The sequence below is a fragment of the Balaenoptera borealis genome, assembly GCF_965194805.1.
Source record: "Balaenoptera borealis genome assembly, chromosome: 20".
Taxonomy (NCBI): Eukaryota; Metazoa; Chordata; class Mammalia; order Artiodactyla; family Balaenopteridae; genus Balaenoptera; species Balaenoptera borealis.
Genome location: NC_138879.1, coordinates 439,084 through 465,329, shown reverse-complemented (window position 1 = coordinate 465,329; position 26,246 = coordinate 439,084). Strand labels below are relative to the sequence as shown.

The window sequence follows — 26,246 nt, the reverse complement described above, 5'->3', positions numbered from 1 at the left end:
CCTGCCTGCACCCTCCCGTCGCTGCCCTCCCCCCGTAAGCAGGTCACTGTTCCCCACGAATCCCAAACGCACCGTTGAGAATCGCCTCTGAGACTTCACTCCCCCGTCTGATACTTTCGGTGAACTCTCCCAGCGCAGGTGGGTGGATGCCACCCTGGGAAACCATATATCGATAAAAATCTGAATTTACCAGGAGAGTCTTCTAGAAGTAGATTACTCATTACCAAAGGACCTGGCACAGAGGAGCGTTTTAATACAGGAGCTGTATTAAACTGTACCACTTTGAGAGGGTCGGGAAGCCTTGTCAGGCGGGCATCAAACATTCTGCCACCCGTAGGAGCCAGGGAAGCAATGGAAATGACAGATCAGGCTGGGGAGGACAGCCCAGCAGCCAGACCGATGCAAGCACGCAAACGTCATTTTATGCTGGTGATGTGAACATTTCACAATGTTGTCGCTGATTCTATTTGGACAGCTCCTTCTCTCAAGCCTAGACCAAAGTTAGGTAACTCTGTTTTTTTTTTTTTTCCCCTTTCGTCTTTCTATGTTTTCCTTGTGAGGGAGAACCAGGACCAGTTGCTATAGCAACCAATTTATTTCTGCAAGTGCATTTTAACTTTCATCCAATGTTCTGTTGAAAGGGAAGTTTCTCCTTCTGGGGGATTGACTTCCGCAAGCTGGCTCTAAACCCGCAAACCCTTCTCCTGCTGCTGCCTTAAGGGTTAATGCACATATTTACTCCCCAGGGAAAAAAAACAAACTTAAAAAAAAAAGGCTTTTGGAGGAGAGAGAAAAACAAAGTAATTACATTTCCAAGCCTGCTGTCATGAGACAATAAGCTTGTAGGGTCTCGGGAGAAGTTTGCCACCTAAGTGGGGGCTCTTTTTTCTCCTCCCCTCCCCCATATGGTTCAAGGAAGCTGTTCATTTACCTTTTCACTCAGCAAATATTTATGGAGCATTTCTCTCTGCCAGGTCCTACGTTCGGTGGTGGAGAATCAGAACTGAATAAAACAGAGACGGCCGCTGCCCTCCTGGGGTTTGCCGTGTGTGGAAAAGACAGGCATGAAACGTCTCCCCTCTTAATCACTAAGTGATGGTGGCGATCACAGCCGAGAAGAAAAGTACATGAGGAAGAAGAAAGAGGTGCTCAACCCCGGCCGGACGGTCTGGAAAGGCCTCTCTGAGAAGGTGACACTGAAGTCGAGACCAGACGTCGAGACCCGCAAGGAGAAGAGAGAACTTGCTAGATAGAGAGCAAGCCAGGTGTGTGACGGCCTTGAGCTGGGAAAGAGCTTGCAGGCTGAGAAGGGAAGGTGAGCTTCGGCCAGCAGTGCAGGGAGAGGACAGCAGGGGCGGGAGGGCCAGGTCGGGCCTTAGTGTTTGACTCTCCGGGCTGGGAGATCTGGGACCTGGCGTCCAGCAGGAGCGAAGTCACTAGCATTTGTCCAGAGCCCTCTGGCTGCCGAGGGTGAGTGACTGCAGAGGACGCAGGTCGAGGGCGTCCGGGGGAGGTGAGTCAGCCAGAGCGGGCGATGCCGTTCAGGTGAAGAAGCAGCTCTGGAAGAAGACAGACTCCGTGGTGCCAGCGCCCTGGGCACAGTGTCCCCTGCAGGTCTGTCCCTGCTCCAGAGCAGAAGGTCTGCGAGGGCCGGGCCCTGCGGTTCCGACTGGGCAGCCCAGCGCCTCCTGCCTCTGGGCCTCACAGGTGCGCGGCGTTAGTTTCCTGGGCTGCAAGTTGCCACCAGCTGCGTGGCTTAAACGTCGCATGTGTATTTTCTTGCATTCTGGAGGCTAGAAGTCCAAAGTCAGGGTGTTGGCGGGGCTGGTTCCTTCTGGACGCTCTGAGGAAGAGCCCATCCCATGCCTCTCCTCCAGCTTTTGTAGCTGCTGGAAACCTTGGCCGTCCTGGACTCACAGCGGCCCCCCACTGTCCTCTGCCCCTCTGTCTCTCCCCGTTCTCTTGTAGGGACACTTGTCCCTGGACCTAGGGCCTGCCCCTCATCTGGGATGGTCTCGTCTCAAGGTCCTTGACGACACCTACAAAGATCCTTTTTCCTCATAAGGTCACCTTCACAGGTTCTGGGGGTGAGGACACGGACGTATCTTTTGGGGGGGCCACCATGCAACCCACAACATGTGTCACCTGGGTCAATAAATAAATGCATCACATTTGCTCTGCTTAATCACTCATCAGAGAGAATGCGACCAGCCCAGGGCCAGACACCAGGAGGAACCTGTGGGACGAGGTCGGCTGAATGAACAGCCAAGTGTAAGTCAGGCGCTCCCTCAGAGAGCCGATCCTGATAAACAACTAGGTCCTACTGTGTGTCAAATACCCTGTGATAAACCGTAATGGAAAAGAATATCTTTTTAAAAAGAATGTATATATGTATTACTGAATCACTTTGCTGTACAGCAGAAATTCACACAACATTGTAAATCAACTATATTTCAATTAAAAAATATATATATAAATGATGTATTACTACAAAGAAAAAAAAGAAAGAAAGCAAATCCTTTGCTTCTCAACCAGCCCTATTTTCAGGGTGTTTTTAATTCATCATCAGTTTCTCTAAGTCCATCTTTTAGAATTGTGTCCAGAGCCCAGAATTTCTGTCTGGTAGAACTGACTCACTGTCAATACACGGACAGAACTTGACGCAGAAAGGCAGACTTCACGTCCCACCGGTGGACACAGACCCAGCCTGTGGTTGAAGCCCTCTTCCTGCCGAGATGGACAGAGAAACGAGTGCCAGCTCGAAGGTTCTAAACCCTTCCGGAAGCAGTTAATAGTTCCAACATCTGCACTTTGAGGAAGAGACAGGCTGTGACGGTTAATTCTCTGCATCATCTTAGCTGGGCTGAAGGATGCCCAGTCAGCTGGTTAATGATGGTTTCTGGGTGTGTCTGTGAGGGTGTTTCCTGAAGAGAAAAGCACTTGTCGGGACTTCCCTGGTGGCAAAGTGGTTAAGAATCCGCCTGCCAATGCAGGGGACACGGGTTCGAGCCCTGGCCTGGGAAGATCCCACATGCCGCGGAGCAACTGAGCCCGTGCGCCACAACTACTGAACCTGTGCTCTAGAGCCCACGTGCCACAACTACTGAAGCCTGTGCGCCTAGAGCCCCTGCTCCACAACAAGAGAAGCCACCGCAATGAGAAGCCCGCGCTCCGCAACGAAGAGTAGCCCCCGCTCGCTGCAACTAGAGAAAGCCCACGTGCAGCGACGAAGACCCAACGCAGCCAAAAATAAATAAAATAAATAAATTTTTAAAAAAAAGCAAAGCACTTGTCAGGAGACCAAGAAGAGCCACCCCCATCAACGCAGGTGGGCATCATCCAATCTGTGAGGGTCCGAATAGAACAAAAAGGTGGAGGAAGGGCGAATTCTCTTTCTCTTGCTGAGCTGGGACATCAGTCCTCTCCTGCCCTCAGACAGCACAGCTCCTGGTTCTTGTGCCTTGGGACTCAGACTGGTTTTCACCACCAGCTTCCCTGGTTCTTCAGCTTGCAGATGGCATATCGTGGGACTTCTCAGCCTCTATATTTGTGCGTCAGTTCCCACAGTAAATCTCCTCTTACACACATACAGGTATGTGCTCTATTGATCTGCTCCTCTGCAGGACCCTGACTGATACACAGGTAACAGGAAATGCTCCTCCGAATGTCTCGGTCAAGGTCCCCGGGGCCTCCACTCCATGCTGGGGGACAGACATCTCCTCACGCCCCATCACTCCTCCGCAGCCTCCTCCGCCAGCCCCCGGCCCCGACTGCAGATGCGCGGAAGCCCCTCTCCCGGTGCGATGGCGCCAACCATGGAGACTAAAGAACGGCAGTCACTACAGATTGGGAGGGCAGTATGTGCACCCACCCCCCGGGCAAAGGTGCCCGGAGCACGTCTGCCTTCGCAAGTTAACCACAGGCACCGACGCTTAGATTTAGGGACCCCCCACTCCTCCCAAGGAAGTTCTCCCCAGGGTTTGTCTTCTGGAGACCCTGCCCATCCCAGTGGCTGCCCGGCGGACCATCCTCTCCTCCGGTATGACGGGTCTGCCTCCTGTGACCCAGGACGGACGGGCATCGGGCCCCTGAGTGGGGCAGGTGACCCTGCAGGAGGGCAGGCAGGAGAGCATGCTAGGAGCCGGAAGGCCTCGTGGAGCTGGGAGCGGCGGCTTCTCTTTCCAGGGACGCACGGGCTGGTGTGTCCGGAACTGGGAGTGGCAGGGGTGAGGCGAAGGTGGTCTCCAGGCCTGGGAGGGCCTGGGACTGCTGATGACACTGACCGGCCTTAAAACGCCCTGTCTCTCCTCAGCCGAGTCCCCGGGGAGGTGGAGGCCCCAGCTCAGGGGCCTCCCAGCTCAGGTGTGCGGCTCTCTCCTCCTGGCACGGGTGCCAGCTCTACCCTGTTAGCGCCTCAGCCCCCAGGGCCTCTTTACTCTTCTCCAGGGGCTCCCCTAGAAGCCTCTTCAGCCCGTGCTGCACTTGTAAGAAAGTCCCAGGCGGCTGGGTTTAGAGACACAGTTGTGCATTATGAATAAAGGGCAGTCGGCACCTGAGTGTGCTCGGCGTCTGCTGGCGACCCAGGCAGGCCCGGCCTCCCCCCGGAGCCGCGGGCGAGCCACGGGCCCCTCGGTGCAGGCAGCCTGAGCCAGACACGGCCCCTGGCTGCTCTTGCAGGGACCGTCCTGCAAAGTGACGAACGTTAACGACCTGCTTCCCCCATCTGTTAGGGCCATCACTAAGATGCTTCCAAACGCATCCCAAAAGGTTAGTTCCTTTTTTCTCTTCCTTTTTGCTTTTTTCCAAATATTTATGAAGAGATTTTCCATTTATCCTGACACATCTTCTCCACCGTGGGTGTCAGCTGGGAGGGCTCAGACAACAAACTCCAGAAGGTATTTTCCCCAAAGCAGCATCTGGCTCCATTGGCAAGTGCAGCGGGCAGCTTGCTGGGAATCGGCCGAGGCAGAGGGAAGAGGAGACCAGGGTGGGCAGCCCCGCAGCCCCCAGCCCGGGCACCCAGCTCTGGGATGCCCTGGCGCATGGGGTCCGGGCATTGCGAGAGAGCAGGGTGCCTCCGCCGTTTGGTGTCCCACAGCTCCGAGCCCCCGTGGGAGCCCAGGCACAGGACCCTCAGAGCAACCCCACCTGCTTCTCATCCTTCAAGCCCTCTGATCTGATGCCAGAGTTCCTCCACTCTCCCAGGTAAGCCACGCGGGTGGGAACCGGCTCCCTTGTTACCTGTGGCGCAGGGTGCTGGAAGGGAGGGGCTGGCTCTCTCCCCAGGCTCTCCCATCCCAGGAGGTGGCCTGGAGGTAGAGCCACAGCCCCCTTGTCCTCACCAAGGAGCATTTCCCACCTGCTGGGCGGAAAGGCAGACAAAGGGCCAGACAGCGTGACCCACCCCAGGGCGGAGGGAGAGCCTCATAGAATCTCCCAGATCACACCCGATTAATAGCTGCCTTCCCCACTGATCCGAGGGCATAGCCAGCCCAGCTGATGCCAGGACCACCACACACACACCCTCCCGCCATTCCCTGTTAGTTAGCACAGAGACTGAGCCAGGCTGCAGGTGCCAGCGATGAATTCAGCTGAGAATCAAACACTTTCCAGGAGAACTTGGGTCCAAAGCCATGCTGGCCCTGTGCCCTGATTCTTTCCCAGGCTGTACATTAGGAATTCCTTGGTAGCTTTAAAAATTACTGATGCCCTGAGTGTGTCCAGAGTGGTCAGAATCTCTGGGAGTGGGGCGTACATTTCTAGGGTAGGCCATTGTCAAGGGTATCCAGTGTTGAAAACTACTGCACTGTGGGAAGAATATGTTCCATGGAGACAGCCAGTTCTAGACTGGAACACGAGCTCTTCTATCTACTAGCTTTGACCTTGAATAAGTTTCTTGGAGCCTCAGTTTTATGATCTATAAAATGGGGATGACAACATCTTTCTTGTTATAAAGTGCCTGGCATATTAACTGCTCAGTAAATTAGAGCTTCTGTTAATCATATCCCATCATGAACCCATCTTGTGGGACAGAGGTTGTTGAAGCTGGACACGCAGAAGAGCCCAGCAAGGACGCAGGTCAGGGAGCTGAGACGCACAGGACCATTCCCTGCAGAACTGTCTCTGGGTGGAGGCTGAGGGCAGGCAATTCAGCCCCCTGGCAGTGCCATCCCACAGGCGACAGCACTCTCTACAGATACCGCACCAGCCCAGAGAAGGCTTCTCCTTGAATTTTTAAAAGATCTAGAGCATTTGAAATAGCTCCTCTAAGAAGTCAATTCATTATCCATCCTCTGTTTATGTGGAAACGGCCTGTTATCAGATCCAGCCGAGTACGGAGCCAGATGCAAGCATCTGCAAATTCACTCTGCCTGGTGCTGCCTTGTGCCAGGGTGGGTGGAGGAGGCCTGAGAGGGGCACGGCCCTTGTGCCGGGAAACAGGTACTGTGGCAGACACGCCCAGGAAGACACCAGTGATTTTTCGGACCGCTTCAAGAGGGCCCCAGAGTCTCGGCTGCCTTGTTTATCTGCACAATAAACGTGACTTCTCAGTTCGTGTTATGTGCATCTAGCAGTGACATCAGATTTGAAGGAGACGGGTGAGGGGTGTGGTTGGGGTCAGCTGGGACCACACTTCTCAGAGATCATCTCCTTCCAGTCTGACAGCAGCCCTACAAGGAGGTGGTACCGGAGGAGCACTGAGTGACATGCCCCAGGGCTGTTCCCTACCCCACTGTGTGCCACCGGCCCAGCTCTCTGGCCACAGCAAGATCTCCAAGAGGGTTTTCGCAAAGGACGGCAACGACTTTAATAATGTCTTTGTCACCCAGAAGCTCCACAGTCATAGGTTCCTATGGGGACAGAATGATACCACTTACTTAGTAAAGTCAAAATTATAAGTGTGGCTTCTGGAAGCTGACTGCCGCGGTGCAGAATCAGGCTCCCTCCTGCACAACCCTGGGAGAAGGACTCACCTTCTCTGAGCCTTCATTACCTCCTCGGTTAGACGAGACCAATCATAGTACCTATCTCAAGGAGTTCTGGAGAAAATCAGGTGCATTAGTATGGGTTAGGCATTCAGGATGGAGACTGACGCTCACGAAGTGCTGAGGAAACCTTAGCTCTTGGAAGCCTCCTGTCAGTGCCTTGCCTGGGCTTCTTGAATCTGTGCAACAGCCCCACGATGAGGCAGGTGCTTCCTTCCCCATTTCACCAGGGCCCAGAGAGGTGTGGCCACTAGCCCAAGGCCACACAGCAGCCAGTGGCAGAGCAGGACCGGAAAGCTTCAGTGACCCGACTCCAATGACCTTCCCTTTCCTCTTCATGAGAAACGGCCTCGGAGAGGAAAGCAGCAAAGACCCAGCAGCTCTTCCATAACAAAGAGAGTGGGAATCGCCAAAAGAGGAAGCAGAGTGCCAATATTCGGTCGGTTTCCATGATCCAGAAAGGTGTCTGCAGAATAAAGCAAGCTCTCCCACCCAGTGGCAAGCGCAGCCCCAAGGGGGCCAAGGGCAGCCTCAGCCCCTACCCCAGCGGGCAGCCCGCAGCCACAGGAAGCCGGAGATGAAAAGAAAGGCGGTGTCGGAAGTCGCCAGACCTACCCTGATCCAAAGCCTTCATTCCACGGAAGGGCGCTTGGCAGCAAAGTTCTGCTGGAGAGGCTGCCTTTTCTTCGAGCTCCTGCACAGGGCAGTTATATTTTAGGAATGAAAAGCTCCGCTTTGCTAAGAGCACAATGATCCACGTTCGCGGCAGAACAAGCGGTCACTGACCACCTTCCCCAGCCCCGTTCTCAAGCGTTTCCGCCGCCTGCACTGCCGACCCCTTCCCTGGAGTTCGGCTCGGCCCTTTGAGCATTGGCTCAGTTCCAGAGGTGGCTGTGGACAAAGGAACCTCTCAGCCTGTTTGTCATGTCAACTGTTTTGAAAAGAATGTTCTCAGAATAACTGGCTAACTGTCAGCGTGCGGGGCCGGAAGCTTTGGCCAAGTCAGGTCGTAAATACCAATACACTCATCAGCGGGGCTGGTTCCCGAACAAATTCTAGAGGGGGAGGCCACCCAGTATGGTGACCCGAGTGAGCGCAGGCCTGACGGGATCTAGCCTGAAAACACATGGGTTTGAATAAGCCCACAGGTCCAGGAGGGTGGCAGTCCGAGGCCAAAGCTGTCACGAAGAAGCCGCTGCTCCTGAACCGGGGGCGGCCCCTGTCCTCCACTCTGGCCAACCAGGACGGGCGATGGGCGTAGCAGCTGGGGGGGTGGGGGGCTCCCGAGGCCAGTGGCTCCCATCACCTGCCATCGGCCCAGCTCACCTCCGCCTTCCCGGGGAAACGGGGACTCTGCTTCGTCCCACCTGGGTTGCAAGGTGCAGGCCTTTCTTAACCTCTCCAGTTCCGTGTGACTTTGAACTCGATTTCATCTGGATAAATACAAGGAGTGGGGGAGGAAGCAGATGTGGGCGGAGGGACTTCGAAGACCCTGAGTTTCTGCCACCCCCGGGGGGTGGGGTGCAGTGTGTAGCTGACAGAGCCTGGTGGTGCCCGGGCTCAGTGGGTTACCCTCTGTCTAGCTGCAGGTTCTTCTTCTACAAACTGGCGGGGGAAAGCGTCCACCTGCCACAGCTGCTGTCGTGATAAATGAATTGATGTGCACACAGGCGCTGGCACGCAGAGGGCACTCACGAAAGGCGGCTTCTCCTCCCTCTGCACTTCTAGGGGCTGGCCTGGCATGGAGACTGAGCCCGCCACTGCCTCAGTGCGGCAGAGCTGGAAGGGAACGTATCCAGCTCCAGTCACCTTGCCTGAGACCGAAGTGATACGCAAATGAAATGGAATAAACTCGAATACATAAAGCCGAGTACCATTTTCTGATCTGCGCTCTCCCTCAAAGGATCCTGCTGAAATACTGAAGAAAAAACAAAAAGGTCATTCTTGTGGCGTACCTAATCTGATGGGGAGAGGCTGTCAGGACCGGGATCTGGGGTCATTCTTCTCGGATTCCGAGCAGATTGGATGTGTTGCAGATAAGCCTCCACACTGAGCCAAGCCCCGGAACCTTCTAAGACTCATCCCCAACCCTTCGCTATAAAAACTCAGAATCACTCTTTATGTCTGTTCACCTGACATACCTCCCAGGCTCCCCAAATCCCCTTATTAAGCCTTGTGAAATCAGCCAAACCACCCACTCCGGGCATGGAAATGAGATATGACAAAACGTTGCCACACAAGGTCATTATTTCTGGAGGACAAAGGGGGAGAACCAAGCTTTTGATAAAGGCTTTCGGAGCCGCTGCTGCAGCACAACGACCGAGCGCCCCAAACCAGCCAAGGGCGGCTCCCTTCCTGCTCCCCTTCCTCTGCCTGTGGCCACAAAGGCAGCCTCCCCACGGCTTTGATATGCATCTTACGGGGTGGGAGCTGGCTAATACTGTATTCCTCTCCCACAGCCGCTGCCCGCTGCGTCACCCTGCAGTTGGGATTGTCAGACGGTTCTGAGCTCATTGAAGCTTTGTCTCCACAGCCAAAGTAAAAAGCCAAGAATTGTGGGAACTACCCAAGTGATCTGCTGAGGGGGAAGGAAACCACTTTGTTTTGAAAAAGACAGCTTTGGAGGGCCGGTCTAAATACCTCCACCTTCTCAGCTGTCCAGAGAGGTAATAATGTGTATGATGATTTGTCCCCTCACTCCAACAGGAAAACGCATCCTGGGCGGCCCCCTGGGGGAAGAGGCCGAGCATCCAGCCTCTCCGGAACAAGAGCGGTCCAGAGCCTCCTCCAGAGACAGCGAAGGGCACATCCCCCCTCAGCTCTGGAAATGTCACCCGGGAGAAACTCCAGGGACCTCAGGTGGGAGTTACATACTGCCATTTAGAGCTCTCTAACCCAGCGCAGCAGAAATCCCGGATTTAAATTGTGCTCACCCAGGCATGATGAATGGTCTCAGACGGTCTTGAGTTGGTTCTAAGTCCCCTCGCTGGCGGCCAGGTCCTTCTGTGACTCTGCACCCTCACTACCTCAGGACGAGGCATGCTTGCCAGCTGGGGGCCCACAGATAGAAAAGCAAACCACCAAGCTCCCGTTGGAGTCCCCTCCCCTCTAGTGAATTAACAGGTAAAAATAACACAATCAAGCAACACTCAGCAAGAACAAAGAGGCTGTTCAGTGTCCTTGGAAAACTCTGGCCTTAAGGTCATCGGGGTCTGAGCTGGGATCTTTCAAGGTGTGAGACCTTGAGGAAGTTACCCTCTAGGGGATGTATATTACATTTTCTGTTATTCGCACCATTACCCCCCTTACAACACCTCAGGAATCCGAGGCACAGAGAAGTAATTTGCTTGGTGGTCTCCAAAGAAAGGTAGAAAAGGGAACATCTACTGCTCATTCCATGAAGGGTTGCTAAGTGGATGCGGTGTGCAAACCTACTTTATTTGACCCTTAAAACAATTCTGGAAGGGGGGCTGGAGACCTGTCCTTCTCCCCAGTGGTGCTGGCTTGTCCAAGATCACCTTGCTAGTTAGTCGTGGAACCAGCACGACACGGCGACTGTCTTGGCTCCGAGCTGGGCGCTTTTTCAACCCTCCCACACCTCCTCTGAGAACGGCGGGGTGGGAGCTGGTCTAACACTGCTCCGATGAACAGGGTTCTGCCTCCGTGGGACCAACCCAAAGGTCGCTTGTTTGGAGGTGGACCCCATCATCCAGATGTCACCTCTCCGACCTTAGGGGAGATCGAGGGAAGCTACTCGCCCCACTCCCCCACTCCCACAGATCAGATCAGCTTCTCTCGAAGTCCCCGAGGAAGGCTGCAAGCAGAACAGAAGGGAGTGCTTGTCCCCGAGTGACTCAGGGGCTGACTTAGGGTGTCAGTTTTCACACCATGTTTCACGGAAGCCTAGGTCCACAGGGGTGCTTTGGGGGCTGCAGGGGATGGTGTGGGGGGTGGGTACAGGTACCTTGGGTCCCCCATTCAACCAGAGCAACTCCAGCTATCGCCTACAGGGCTAACTGGTGTGAGACCTGGCTTGTTTACAGTGGGCTTCTGTTTAAGATTTAATTTGAAGCAAAGATTTGCTGCTTTTTTTAAAAAAAGAAGAGAAAGAAGAAGAAGAAAAGAGAAGCTTGAGATCCGCCTTTCTGGGAGCTTCTGAGAACAGAACCCAGAATTTATCCTTGTGGATATTAGGGGCAGAGGTAGGCAGCCCTGTTCTGGGCCAGAGCGAGCGGTCTCACACCTGGTGCACACCTTCAGACACACGCTGGGTACCTGCTGTGTGCAGACCCCGGGACCAGGTGGTGGGTGGGCGACAGTGAAATACACATGATGGCTCTTGTCCTTTGAGACTTGGAAGAAGCAGAACAAACACCCCAAAGGCAGAAGAAGGGGCCAACAAGTGCTAATTAATGCAGCTATACTATCTTGGAATTTCCCCCCTCTTATTTACAGACTCTATTTTCCCCACTCAGACTACCATTTCCCATGGGGCCAAGAAACACTGCTCACTCAGCAAATGTTTCTTAAACACTTCTCATATATGTCAGGTATGGGAAAGGCTCACAATCTCATGGAAGAGAGACCAGTAATTCCAGCATGGGGTAATTAACTTTCTTTGGGTAGTAGGGGCCACGGAAAGTGCCAAAAGGAGGTGAAATCTGCATCTTGCATGGAGAAAGCAGCTCTCCGTAGACCTCCTTTCCTGGGGTCCAGGGCTGCATCCCGCAAGACACCCGTCAGTGATGCCAACGATGTGAGCTTTGGGAGGGGATGAAGTAAAGGCACGCTGGACATCCAGGTTCTGGTCTCTGAGAGCCTCCTAGAGGGAAGAGTTTGGAGCTGGATTTTCAAGGAGGAGGAGCCCGGGTTGGCTCTGGAGAAGGGAGCGTGTCCAGGCTGGGATCGTGCCAGCAGCAGAGGCAATTAAGTGAAGCCAGCAGGGCCTGAGGCAGAGTCTGGCAATAAAGGGAGGAGGTGAGGGAAAGCTAGTTAAGCTCGAGTAGAGTGAGAGGGAAAAAGAAATAAAGGTATTGAAGAGGGAGCTGGGAGAGAGAGGGAACCAGCTGGGGGTGGAGACGCTTGAATCCAGTACAAGTGGGGTGTTCCTGACTGGCAGACATGGACCATCCGAAGTGTAATGGGGGAGGAGCGTCGCAGCTTCCACCACAGTTTCCCCGTCTGTCCATAAAACAGGGATCAGGTGTTCTTCCCGAAGGGCCGCTGGCTGACACCTCCCTTCGGCCTCAAATGTAAAGTCTGGGTCCTCCAGCCCCTGCCGGCGGATCTGCAGGAGCTGGTGGCCCGGAGCCACCTAGGTGGGGGGAGGGAAGTGGCCGGGGCCTGGCCTGTCTCCCAGCTGTGACCCACATCTGGGGCTTCTGGAAATCTGACCTGAACACTCCCACTCCCACACTCACGCCTATTCATTCGTCACCAGGTAAAGGCGCGGATAGGGCACGGGGAAGGAGGGACACACACACGCACACCACATATTAAAGAGCCCCCAGGGCCATGTAAGGAAGGCGCGGTGTCCTGGGCTGGGAAAGCGGGGAGGCTGGCCACGCCGTTTCCCCTCGATCCCCCTGGGGAACCCGTGCCCCGGCTCCCTTCGCTCTGATAATGTGAACGAACCGGAGAGGAGAGCGGAGCGCGCGCGAGCGCGGGCAGCGGAGAGGCGCGGAGGGAGAGAAAATCCGGGCCGGGCGAGAGGGAAGAGCGGCGAGCGCACACCCGGCGGGGGCCGAGGCTCGAGGGGCGGCGCCGAGAGGAGCGGGGCGCGGCGGCGGCGGCGGCGACGCGGAGGGCGCGGGGCGGAGGCGCGGGCCGAGCGGGGAGGGCGGGCCGAGAGGGAGGAGCCCCGGTCGCCGCCGCCTGCCGCCCGGCGGCCCGCGCAGCCCGCACTCGCCGCCGCGCCTCGGAGTTTGAGCCCCGGCGCGGCGCCGCCCCCCGGCCCTCGGCGCCCCCCGGCCCCGGCGCCCCCGGAGCGGCGCGCGGAGGGAGGAGGGCGGGCGGGCGCGGCGGGCCGGGCCGGCGGGCGGCGGACTATGAGGCGCCCACCATGGTGCGATGCGACCGCGGGCTGCAGATGCTGCTGACCACGGCCGGAGCCTTCGCCGCCTTCTCGCTCATGGCCATCGCCATCGGCACCGACTACTGGCTCTACTCCAGCGCGTACATCTGCAACGGCACCAACCTGACCATGGACGACGGGCCCCCGCCCCGCCGCACCCGCGGCGACCTCACCCACTCGGGGCTGTGGCGGGTGTGCTGCATCGAAGGTACGGCCGGCCCCGGCACCCCTCGCCACGCGCGCGCGCGCCCAGGCGCGCACACACACCCACACGCGCGCGCGCGCGCGCACACGCACACGCCCTGCTCGGGGCGCCGGCCGGGAAGGGGTGGGCGCGGCCCTGGCTCCGCGCGAGACACAAAGGAGCCGGGGCGAGCGGGCGGGTCCCCTCGCGGCCAGCTGTGCAGCACCTCGCGGTCCCTCCCGACTGGGGACGCCCCCCCCAACACACTGGCCCTACAAACTCTCCGCTGGCACACGCACACCCCCTCGCACACAGACACAATGAAACACACCGAAACTCACGCGCGCGCGCGCAGCCCGAGACCGGAGCGATCCCGAGGGGCCGCGCCAGCGCCCCCGGGGGAGGCGGAGGCTGGCGAGGGGGCGGGAGGAAGCTAGGGTGGGGGGGAGCGGACGGCCGAGGAGGGAGGGAGCAGGGGGAGAGGTTGCTTGGCAACCGGTGTCTGCGCGATTGCTATGGGAACTGGCCATCCTGGGGCGGGGCCGGCCGGGGGCGGGGAGCGCCGGGGCCGCTCCGCGCTCGCTCGAGGCCTGGCCGAGGGGTGGGAGGGGGCGCTGGGCTCCGAGCGGGTCTGGGGACCCGGGTCGCCCGAGCCTGGCGCCTGCCGAGACCTTGCTCCGCCACGTACTCCTCCAGGGGGCCACCGGCCCACTCCTCCCCGCTCGGTGGGGAGGGGAGGGGAGCGTCACCAAGTCTCCCCCCCACCCCCCCGAGTAGGGCAGCTAGCCCGCCGCCGTCGTCCCAAGGCCGGGAATCTGCGGTAGAACTGGGGCGCGCAGGGGCGACCCGCGGACCGCGAACTGCCTGGGAGGGGCGTGGCCGCCGGGTCCCGGCAGGAGGGACGCGGCGCTGCGCCCTCCAGGTGCGCGGCCGGGCCCTGTAGTAGGTGGTGTACGGATGCAGTGCCTCTGGGGGCCGGGACTGGGTGTCCCCGGACTGCGGGGACCGCTCCCTCCGGGGGAGGGACCCGGACTCCTCCAGCGGCGACGTGCGCCAGACTTCAGCGCCTCCCGCCCGCCCCGCTGCGGAACTTGAACTAACAGGTGGCTTTGTCCGGGCGGTCTGTTCCCCTCCAGGTTGTGCACGGGTTCGCCGCTTGGTCTTGGCTTTCAGATTGGAAAAGGGGTGGGGGACGTTAGTGGAGGGTTCCTCTCAAAAATCCTTGGACAGAGTTTCCTCCTCCTTTTTCTGTAACCTTTCCGCGTGTGTCAACTCCGCGTTCCGTGGTCGGGGAGGTTCTCCCGCACCCCCAGCCTTCCTTCCTGCAGTTCCAGCCCCTGCGAAGAGTTCGGCGGGGTGGCGTCTTCCTGGAGGTTGGTAGGGAGCTCTGGAAGAGATGGCCCTTCTTCTGGCCGTATTTGGGGTCGGGTAAAAGGAGGCTTTGTAAAGCAGGGTCGCCAGGTGAGGTGGCGCTTGCTCCCTTTCTCCCCACCCCCATGATGCCTATTCTCATCCGGAATCCTGCCCACCCCTGCCCCCCACTTTCTCTCCCAAACGGAGGTGCTTTGACCTTTGAATTTGGAGCTTATTGCCCGGGCTGAGTGGAGTCTTCCAGGAGCAGGCATGTGCAATCAGTAGTTTGGGAAACACAGCCACACAAAGGGCCAGTGGGCCCACCATCACACCCCCCTCTTTTCTTTGGGAAAAACATCATTTTTGGTTGCAGATGCTCAGATCACGAACACCTACTCCTCTCCTCTGGAGGATGTGCCCACGTCACTGCCTGCCAGGGCACCTGAGTTAGACACAGAGCAAGGGCGGCTGGGCCCCCGTGTTCTACCTCGCAGGCCCCACTGGGTGCTGCGTATGTGGTCCAGTAAGTCGAGCCCCTGTCATGACCCAAGCCCACGCATGTGGGCCCCAGGCCTTCCAGGTTCCCGGTCGAAATTGGAAGTCACTCCTCCATGCCGGCGAGCCTGGCCTCTGCAGAGTGGCTCGAATGCCTCCTTTATTAATTTCTCATCCTAATTAGGATTGATGCCGCACTTAGCATCTTGCCAGCTGCCTTGAGCCGTTTGCACTCGATGTTCATCAAGAGAGCCCCAAGCTGATCTGGGCAGCTGGCTCTGCTGGCGGAGGGAGGGTGGGGAGCTGCCATCTGGGGACTTCACCCAAAGAACTGGGCCGCCTCTGTCATCCCCCAGGAGCTCAGGGGTTCTGGGGGCCAAACCAGGCCACTTCCAAGGGCCAGGACATCCTTGGACCAAGCCAGGGCTGGGAGAGCTGGCTCCGGATCCCTCGGGGTGCGCTAGAATCATCCTGGCAGTCCTTCAGCCTGGGTGGAAACTGCCAGCTTATCTCACAAAAGCACATCGCAGAGTCCGACGGCCGTCTGCCATCTATGACGTCTCCACCTGCCAGCGAGGGTCCAGGCCGAGACCCGGACGACACATTAACCCCGGGCCGCTCCCTGGGGACATGGTCACCTCAGTATTGGCTTCTGTGTGTACAATGCATTATTTCCACCTGCTCTCTAGCAAAGTACCCCAAAGCATTTCATGGGAAAAAATGAAAAGCTCCAACCTCTAAGCTGAAACTGAAGAAATACTGCAGCGGGCAGCTAATAAAACACCAGTTGTGACAGTGGGACTCTGAAGGGTTTGCTGGCATCTCACAAACAGCAGATTCAGTTCCCTGGCTGTTTCACAGGAATGATGTTGTGAGGTCAGGAGAGCCCAGCCCTCTGTGTACTTAAGGTGTCCGTGCAGGCTGGCAGGGCCGCGTGCAGAAGACTGCCGCTCCCAGACTCACCACGGCTGACATGGCCCTTTTCCGCCCCCAAAGCCGGGTCTCCCCGCTGCCCCTCCACAGGACAAGTGTCAAAATCCTCCAGCGCACAGAGCCTTGTACACGTTACCGCATGGCACGCTCACAACAGCCCTGAGAGGGTGCCCTCTTCACCTCCACCTGCAGCGTGGGGAACAGAGGCTCAGAGAGGGCAAGGCACTTGCCCAGAGGCACCCAGGTAGGAGGCTGCAGGGCCAGCATCGAGCCTTTGTCTCACTACAAAGCTCTCCCCACTGTGTTGTCCTGCCCTTTCCCAAACATCTTCTGGGTTACCATTAAAAATAGAACCAAGTACTTGACTATCCAGTGGAGGAGCCCGGCTCTGAGGCTGGCTTGCGGCAGCGTGAAGGCATTTGGAAGTGAGAATGTACAACTGATACACAAACTGCATAACACACACTCCCTTCTCGCTTCTCTCTGTTTCTGTCTTTGTCTCTGTGTGTCTGTCTCTGTCTGTCTGTCTCTCTTTTCCTACCACGTTCTGGACTAGCCTGTTCCCACCACAAACAGCCCTCTGCTTCCTCCATCCCCTAGACCCCCACCTCCTTCTTTCTTTGCATCTTTGGTGACATTCAGCCCAAGGCTGGGGACACAGGAAAGGAGTAACAAATCTTTGTGGACTTCTCCACCAAAGCTACCACCCACCAACATTTGTTCAGTCTCTAACGCATTCTGGAATCAGGCAAGGTGTAGAAGGTAAACAGGCATTCCGGAGCACGCACTGTGTGCCGGGGACCGGAGACCTCGTGTAGACACGGGAAGGGAAGGGGAGACTCTGGGCCCCGAGGGCAGCAGCTTATGCGGCAAAGCCCCCGTGCCCACTGGGAGCTCGAGATGTTCACGGGGGCTGCCAGACACCAGGGTCCCCGAGCGAGCCGGTCACTGTGCTGTCATCGGGAGAGTTCTGGGCCCAGAATACAGGGTCCTGGCAAAGTTCAGCCTCAGCAGTACCACCCGCCCAGGTCCCCCATAGACGGAGCTGCCGTCAGCACACTTGCAGCTCGGTCAGAGCCTTGAGATGGCAGTCTCAGTGCCAGGGGTGGCCCCGGGCCTGCTGCTTTGTGTCAGCTCTGTCCTGGGCACCTACTGGGGAGGGGGTAGGGAGACCCTGGCCCCTGCGAGTGAGAGGCTCCTTTGCCCCATCATGCTCACTCCCACCCCCGCCCCCCCACGGGCAGCATCTCTCACCAATGAGTGTACCCAAACTTCATTCACACCACGGCCCCCAGAGGAAGAGAAGGTATTTGCACTGCATCCTGGGGGCGGGGGAGGAGAGGACAGCCATCGGTGACTACCCCGGGGCACCAGCCACCCCAGGCCCTGCCCAGTTCCTGGGGGGCACGCTTTTCTGGCACATCTGGAACCCTTTCACGGCCGGTCAGCTGGGAAGCTCTGCCTTATACCACATTCCGGACACAGGCCCGTTCAGGGAGGTTTCGATCTGAATGCCGTCCTTTCCCCTCCTGCCCCAGGCCAGGCACTGGGCTGGGCGCTCTTCCTGTCTTTCATTTTCTCTTGCAGTAACTCACAGGCAGCCTGTCCAGTGAGGCCCGGGGGGTGTGCGAGCAGAGAGCAGGCTCCCCTCCCGCAGCACCCAGCCCATCAGCTGGTCCCCTCGTCCGCAGGCCCTCCTTTGCCCTCCAGGGTTGCTCGTAACAGCCATCACGTCAACCTCCGTGCAGGACTTAGCATTAGTTTGTATAATTGCCAGCAACTCTGCAAGGTAAATCTTAATTATCTGCCTTTTATAGGTGGAGAAAATGAGGCTTAAGATAGCCACGGCTCCTGGGTGTCAGGGATGCCTGCCTCTGTCTGGATCACGGTTGAGGCTGAGCAGATGAGCCCAGCTTTCCCGCAGCCAGGGGATGCCCTTTGTTTGAACCACACAGATTTGGGAAGGGACAGGTAAGGGGGCTGCCTTAGTCAGCTCGGCTGCCATAACAAAATGTGATAGACTCAATGGCTTAAACCACAGACATTATTTCTTACAGTTCTGGAGGCTGGAAGTCCAAGATCAAGGTGCTGGGCAATTCGGTTGGTTCCTGGTGAGAGCTTCTTCCTGGCAAACGGCCACCTTATCCCTGTGTCCTCATGTGACAGAGAGAGCTCTCTGTTCTCTCCTTGTAAGGGCACTAATCCCATCATAAGGACCCCACCCTTATGACCTCATCTCTCTAGTCACCTCCCAAAGCCCCACCTCTGAACACCGTTGGGGGTTAGAGCTTCAACATATGGATTTGGGGAGGACGCAAACATTCAGTCTGTGACAGGCCTGCTCTTCCTCTGTCCCTGCTCTGTAGCTGGTGCCCAGTCTCTCATCGTTCAGGAAGGGGCCCTGGCAGTCCCTTCTCATGTCTACCTTCCCTTAATGTCCTGCTCTGTCTCTTCACCCTCCTCTGTTCTTCACTCTTTTCTCTCTTCTGACAAGAAAAACCCAGCTGGAGCCAGCTGACTTAGTGAAGAGAAGCTGGGGATCTTGGTGGACCCCAGCCTGACTTAATGGTCTCGCAGCAGAGCCGGCTTTGGAGGAGCCCCGTGTCCAGGGCTTCAGAAAGGCTCAGTAGGAAACCAGCAGCTCTTTAAAGTAAATCTCCTGGTGTCAGTCTGCTCAGATGACCAAGACTCTGGGGATATCTAGGACGTAGTAACAGACACAGAGTAGGAAGGGGCCTCAGGTCATCAGATCCAGGGTGTCAGAGAGCCTGGTGGGCCCCTGTCTCCTCATCTGAAAGTGGGGCCTGGCTGATCTGGAACATTCCTCCCACCTTTGTCTTTCAGCCACACAAGCCCCAGAGAGCCCTGCCCACAGCCTCCAGCTAGAACCAGGTTCAGCGTGGCCTTGATGTGGCCCACAGGAAGCCAGGTTCTCCAGCTGGGAGAGCCTTTGAGATTAGTTCAGTGCCTCTCCACCTTATTTCTGCTAAGACACACGTGTAAAGGCTACGTCACCTGCCTGCTGGGTATGCCTCATCCATCCATCCATCCATCCACCCACCCCCTCATTTACTCATGCTCACGGAGCACTGCTCTGTGTCAGACGTGTGGGGCTCTGAGTCACAGGGGGGCACAGGACAGACGTGGCCCCTGCTCTCTTGGAGCCGAAGTTCTAATGGGGTCGCTGACGCTTCCAGGTGCTGATGAGTGTTTTGACGAAAACAGAGCCGGGTCGGGGGCGCTGGGAGAGGCTGGGGAGGGTGGCCATTGGTCAGAGGGACATGAAGGAGCTGTCAGAGGAGGATTGGAGGGAGCACTTCCAGGAAGAGGAAGAAGCAGGCGAGGCCCCGAGGCAGGAAAGAACCTGGTGCGGGTGGCGGAGCACGAGGAGTGGGGGGGCGGGGCTCCATCCCTGCGGAGGGGCTGGGAGAGGCCTTGAGGTCAGGGTCAGCACCCTGCTTTATCTGCTTTGTATGACAAGGGATCTGTGCTTGGGGTGGGGAGGGGATGGCGTTGGGATCTGATTTACGTTTTCAGAAAGTCCGCTGGCTACCTGTGGAGAACAGAGATTCTAGGAGGCAGGGAGGCCGCCAGGAGGCCAGTGTGGGCGTTGCTGCAGGTGCCCGGACTGGAAGCCTGGGGCCAAGTGGGAGCAGCAGAGATGGGGGGACGTGGGGGGAAGGCTGGGGCGGGGGCAGGGATCGAGCATAGCTGCCTGGACGGGGGGCTCGGTAGCTGGCGAGCAGCGGTGCTCTGTCCACATGGGGAAGATGGAAGAAGGAGCGCGGCTGGGAGAGGAAATCAAGTGTGAGCCCGCGGGGGTCCCAGGTTTTCACACTACTGCCCAGCCCCCACAGCCAAAAGCGTGCCGGAAAGTTCCATAGAGCACAGCTCAGGGGAGCCACAGTAGCTCGTACCCGTCCAGGTGTTGTGGGTTCACCACCGCTGCCCTCACGACAGGGCGGGATTTCTCACCCTCGGTACCTTGGAAATTTTGAACGGGATCGTTTTTTCTGCGGGGCTGCCCTGTGTGTTGTACAAGGTTAGCAGCGTCTCTGGCCTCTACCCACTAGATGCCAGCTACAGCCCCGCCTCTCCAAGTTGTGACAACCACAGACGTCTCCAGACTTTGCCAAAAGTCTCCTGGATGGTGGAGGGAGCCCAGGCAAGATTGCCCCCCATGGAGAACCGCTGCTCTAAGGGAAGTGTCATTTCGGTTGAGGGCAAGGGCTGATCTGATTCCCGGCAACTAAAAGGAACTCCACTTATTTCTCTTTCCTTCGAGAAAACACACGGAACCTCGGGGGGTGGGGGGAAGGGGGTGTTGGGGAGCATCTCTGTTAAGGGGATGACCTGGCATCTGCTTTAGGTGACCGCAGATATAACTGGTACCCGGCTCCATTCCTTTCTTAAGAGTCGTGAATTGCAGGTGACCCAGCTCACCCTGCCTGTCACGCCCCAGCAGGTGTCTACACGGGTGGGCACTGCAGATGTGGCTGGATCCTTCCACTCTGCAAGCAAAGGAAACCAAGGCCGGAGAGGCAGAGGGACTTTCTCAAGGTCACACAGCTGGTTAGTACAGAGCCGGGGGCAGAAGGAGGTTTGGGGCCGTCTGGTTAGGGCTCTGTCGGCCCAGTCTCCCTGTGGGCCGGCACCTGGGTGAAGACCAGGCAACTAGCAACCACCGTAGCGCGAGGTGAGCAGCAAGAAATACAGAAGGACGAAGGGGACTCCCTCCCCCTGGGCCTTTCTCTGCTGTCCTTGCCCCATGGCATCTCGAGGGCTCCCTGAGCATCGGGACGGGGCTGGGGTCCAGACAACACACCAAATGAAGCTCCAGGGTCTTTGCAAAGCAGACGGCACCTCGCCTGAGACCCACGGCTCCCAGCTGGCCCGAGGATGTGGGGTGTGACCTCACACTTAGCCATGCCTGGCCTTGGCATCAGGCCGCCTCCTCCGCCCCTCCCCCTTCCCCGGAGCCAGGATGGAGGCAGGGGAGCCGCCCTGTTGGGATGCTGGAACCAGAGCTGTGCTTGGGTCAGAAGAACCCTCTGACTGTTTCTGCTCCCCAAAACATCAGGACCTCTCCATCACCCTCACATCTACCCACCCCAAACTTCTATCTGTCCTTCAAGTCAGCGTCCTCCGTAAAGTTAACCACAGCTCTTTCTTCAGGCTCCTTGAGCATTCTGTCCCCCAGCTGCAAAGGACCTCACTGCCCACGGGCTTGAAAGGGCTTTGGATTCTAACTGGAGCTGCTCTCGCCCCTCCCCCGCTCATCACTCCCCTCCCCCACCTCTGCGATTGCAGAACTAGAGCAAGGTCCCCACTGTCACAGCATCCAACCCTCTGTGCCTCCTACCTCACCAAGCCCACGGAGGCAGAGGTGCCCAGAAAGTGCCGTTTATGTGTCCTCCCCCACCCCACTACAACCCCCTGCCCCTCCATTGCCCCATTTACAAAAGAGTGTGCAGAGGCCCAGGGGAGTTTCTGGACTCAAGCCCAGCTCCAGAGCCTGGAAGGAAAACAAATGATTAAAAATTGTTTGCCTCCCTAGCTCCCCCGCCATCAGCCTGTCACCTCCTGGCCCTGGGGAGACAGACAGGGGCTGCGCGCTTGTCTCAGCTCACTTTCCCCCACCTGCGTTAGTCCACGTGGAAGTGGCAGTGTCAGGTGGCTCGCACTGAAGTCACATGGGCCTCGGTTTGAGTCCAGGCTCTGCCATTAGTCAGCTGTGTGTCTTCAGATAAATTAGCTAACCTCTCTGAACTGCAGTTCCTTCAGTGTAAAATAGAGGCATCATTGAATCAACCCCTGGGATTGTTGTAAAGGTTTTATGGGAAAATGCATGCAAAATAACCCTCATGGTGCCTAGCATCTTGTAGATATTCAAGGTGTGATTGCCTTCCCCTTATTTCCATATTTCCTGAAACTTGGAAGTTTTCCCAGAAAAAATAAGTCACCCAACCTTTGCAGCTCAGCTGAGTGGGGCCCCAGGTCAGCTCACGGGCCTCCAGGGTCTGGGAATGGAGGAAGCTGAGTGTCCCCGGGGATGTTCAGGCCACTGTAGAACGTGGTGTTCTTTCATCACCTCTCAGAGGCAAAACCATGCTGAATGGCTTCTGGGAGCCACAAAATCAGAACCAGAGGGCTCTCAATTAAGAGTTGAAATAGGGTCTAGCACCAAGGCAGCGCCCAGAGCGCTGATGGCAGCCACCCAGACTGCGCTTCCCCCCATCCCACTTCCTGGCAGGCACCGGGGCTACAGCTGTGACCTCCAGTGTTGGGGGATCAGGGCTGTCTGTGATAAAGGAGGAGAGGGTGCCGGGTGTGGAAACATTGGGGCAGGAGTCAGGAGACCTGTGCCTGGTTCTGGTTCTGTCACTAACATCCGGACAGTCTTCTGGGTATCCCTTAACCTCCTAGGGCCTCTGATTGCTTGGCTGTCAAATGGGCAAATGACACCTGTCTTTCCCTTCATCCGTCTCTCATCCCTCCCTCCATCCTCCGTTCTCCTTCCATCCTTCCCTCCATCCTCCCGCCTCTCTACCTCTGTCTCCCTCTTTCCCCCTCTTCCCTCCGTCCTCCTGTCTCCTTGCACCTTGTCTTCCCCCTCTTCCCTCCATCCTCCTCTCTCCTTGCATCTTTTTCCCCCTCTTCCCTCTGTCCTCCTCTCTCCTTGCATCTGTTCTTCCCCCTCTTCCCTCCATCCTCCCGTGCCCTCCCAGGGTTGTGCGAATACCCAATGAGAGGGTACTTGGGAAAGTGTCGTGAAAAGCACGGTGGCTGGGCTCCCACAGAGGCGCTGCAGAGGGTACGGGATTTCGGGCTCATTTTCTTGGAAACACTCGGCTTGGCCTCTTTTCACCCTGACACCTCAGTGAGGACCCGCATGCTGGTGGCAGCCTCACCCATCGGATGCACTGCTGCTGGCTACTTTGTTCTCACCTCCAGAGAGTCAGCCGGTCCCCTCTCCCACCCACTTGATCATTCGTGCTCAGGACACACTGATGACCTGCTTTGTGCTCAGCCTGGAGCTGGCCACCGCAGAGATGAGAAAAAACCCCTTTCCTGCGACATCCCCTTGGGATTCCTTATAGACCGCCCAGACCCACCCACAGCTTTCCCTGTACCTGGCTCCCAGCTGCTGTCATGTCTTGCCTGGATGCCCCAAGGAGTGTCCTGACCCGTCTTCCCGCCCCTCCCTCCCGCCCGCCCCCATGCTAGCCCTTCTTCACACACAGCCAGAAAGAGCTTGGAAAAATGGAAATCAGATCGTGTCATTCCCTAGCTCGATGGCCGTCAATGGGGCCACGTCCCACTTGGGATAAAGTCAGGCTCCTTCCCTGATCTGCGAAGCTCCGCAGATCTAGCCCCACACACCTCTGACACCTCCCACCAGGGGCTTCACTGTACTGAAGAGTCAGGTCAGGTGATCTCTGAACCAAGTCTGCGGGATGGTTAATGGGACAGGGGCTGGGTGTGTGGCAGGGGAGTCACCGAGACCTGCGTTTGAATCCTGCTCTGCCCTGTGTTAGCTCTGTGACCTTGGGCAGATTCCTTGGCTTCTCTGAGCCTCTGTTTTCTCATCTGTAAAACGGAGATACAGCGGTAGACACCCCCAGCCGATGGAGCCACTCCCCAAGACACAACCAAAGAGGAGTGCCCTGAGAGACTCCTCAGCTTCAGATGGGCTGAGTGCACAAGGCTGAGGGCCCCCCCTCTGCAGGGTGGAGGCGGGGCTGGCCTGGACACCGGGACATGGCAGTCACCTGCTTGATGGATGGAAACAGCTCCCCTTGTGACGGGATGTCAGGCTGTGCCTGTTGACCCCAGTGTCTCGGTTCCCTGATGGGACCAATGGCACTGGGGCCTTTGTATTGTCTGAACCCAAGTTCTAGACAAAAGAGCAGAGGACAAATTCTCCCATGTTGTTGTATATGGTGATATGGTGTAGGAAGTGTTACTGAGATCCTGAAATGTTGGCATTCTTAGATTTGGTGGGGAGATGGTGGCGTAGAAGGGAGAACGATCCAGAAAATTTTAAATCAAAACTGCCCTAGAGAAACCCAGACCCTAGGACAGGAATAAAGATGCAGACGTAGAGAATGGACTTGAGGACATGGGGAGGGGGAAGGGTAAGCTGGGATGAAGTGAGAGAGTGGCGTGGACATACATACACTACCAAATGTAAAATAGATAGCTAGTGGGAAGCAGCCGCATAGCACAGGGAGATCAGCTCGGTGCTTTGTGACCACCTAGAGGGGTGGGATAGGGAGGGTGGGAGGGAGACGCAAGAGGGAGGGGATATGGGGATATATGTATACGTATAGCTGATTCACTCTGTTATACAGCAGAAACTAACACACCATTGTAAAGCAATTATACTCCAATAAAGATGTTAAAAAACAAACAAACAAACAAACAAAAAACCCAGACCCTAATAATGGGTCACGTGCAAAGGATATAGAATGATTGGTGTCACCAGGGCTGTATTCATGCACCTTTGCATCATTTCACGCTCTGCTGTCGCCATCTTGAAATTCTTAATGATTTTTGAAAGAGAGGACCCCCATTTTCATTTTGCACTGGACCCCCCCAAAATTCCATAGCCAGGCCTGGGTGTCCTGTTCTCTCCCCAGAGAAGACTTCGATTGGAGGAAGGGTGGGCCGGGTAAGCTGGGACTGGAGGGGGTGATGCTGGAGGGTCCTGAGTTTGCACGGAAGTTGGTGGCTGGGGGGGGGGGGGGAGCAGGGGTTGTTACTGGAACCACCTCTCTCTTGTTTCCTCCAAGGGCCCCCGCAAACAGCACGCAGGGCCGGGGCTGCCTTGGAGATTGGAGAGCGCCTTGTTAGCGTTTATGGGGCACCTGCTGAGTGCCTGGCCTCGTGCTGGACCCTGTGGGTACAGAAAGGCCTTGGGGAGCTTACTGTCCGGTGCTGGGGAAGCCACGGGAGAAGAGGCGGCAAAGTGAGGACAGAGCCTCAGAACACATCCGGATGTCAGGGCCTCCTCCCAGGGGTTCCGCTAAGGCCTGTCTCTTAGGGTCGTCCGGAGGATCAAGTGGGAAACACTCACGGCGCTCTGCGTACACCTGCTTCGCCGTAGGCGCAAAATACACAGCAGCGCTTATGAGTGGTGTCTTGGAGGACGTCTGGTGGACGTGAGGCGGAGGGCCCGGAGCCCGGGTGCGTCGGGCTTTGAGTCCAGGCTCTACCTCCCAATGGCCTCCGACCGGCCGTTGCACCGTCTCTGAGCCTCAGTTGCTTTCTCGGCAAAATGGGTACGTGAGCAACACCTCCTGTGCAGATTTGCTGGGGGGGCCGAGGTGAGCTGTCCGCGGTCGGCCTGGGGCTGGAACACATGCCCGACGCCCCGGAGGCTGCCCTGTGCCTGGGGCTACAGGAGGGCCCACCGTGAGGGTGGGGCCCAAGGGGCGCGTCCAGCCCATCCGCAGCGCCCAGACCACACTGCGAGCTGGGAGGGGAACGGGACTCCCCGAGGACATCTCAGGACACCCAGGCTTCCTTCCAGGGGCGGGACAGTCCAGCCAAGGCCGTGTCACCAGCTCGTCCGGCCGCGCAGTGGGGGGAGGGTGCCCCAGGCTTGCTTCCGCCGATAACAAGCGCACATTGACGCCGGCTCCCCGGGGCCAGCGTGCCGTTCCGGCTCGCATCTGAGCCCTCGCCCGAGACATTTGCTCGCTTCAGCAGTTTGGCATGTCATACAAAGGGGCTCTGATTTCCCCTGATGTCCAACTTCTCTTGCATGAAAAATAGCTTTTGTTATCTTTCTGCCCACGGATTCATGCGTTCGAGTCAAGGCCAGACGCCGGGGGGGTGGAGAGGCCGCACCGGCTTAACCACTGGGAGGGTCTTCCTTCTCCCGCCAGGCCGCCCCTGTGGCCGGTGGCCGCGGCCCTGGCGATCCGGCTCCCGGGGCGTTGCCTGCGGGCCCCTGGCCTGTCCCCCACCTTCATGCTGGTCAGCTCCTCTTCCCACTCAGTGGCTGTTTGTGATGTGTCCCCAGGGTCCTTGTTTGGGTTGCCTCCATCCCCACTGTCCCCACCATCACCCCCTCCTCCGAAACCCAGCTCCTTTGTTCCCGCCCATCCCCCAGTTCTCCCCGCCCCGCCTTCTGTTTCTTTCTCTCTAACTTGTGTTTCTGATTATTTCTTCCCCTTTTCCTTTCGAGTCTGCCATACTTAAAGCACAGACGCCG

The 26,246-nt window shown here is 57.4% G+C and overlaps 1 protein-coding gene and 1 long non-coding RNA gene across 3 annotated transcripts in view; one reads left to right on the top strand and one right to left on the bottom strand.

Annotated features, from left to right (window-relative positions):
- Positions 1–2,390: 2,390 nt before the first annotated feature.
- Positions 2,391–13,159, bottom strand: LOC309617953. The gene is made up of 3 exons (XR_014238216.1): positions 13,047–13,159; positions 8,313–11,808; positions 2,391–7,680 (listed from the first exon to the last, which is right to left on the bottom strand). It is a non-coding gene; the product is annotated as an uncharacterized lncRNA (long non-coding RNA).
- The window catches only part of CACNG4 (calcium voltage-gated channel auxiliary subunit gamma 4), a 57,474-nt gene continuing 44,175 nt past the window's right edge, over positions 12,948–26,246 (top strand). The window contains exons 1-3 of one of the 2 annotated variants that reach the window (XM_082370957.1): positions 12,948–13,267; positions 14,380–14,616; positions 15,448–16,384. In XM_082370957.1, coding sequence (XP_082227083.1) covers positions 13,048–13,267; positions 14,380–14,616; positions 15,448–15,815 — 825 coding nt within the window. In that variant the 5' untranslated portion in view covers positions 12,948–13,047 and the 3' untranslated portion in view covers positions 15,816–16,384. Of the gene's footprint in view, positions 13,268–14,379; positions 14,617–15,447; positions 16,385–26,246 lie in introns of those variants that run through there. The other variant, XM_082370956.1, reaches the window with a different exon arrangement.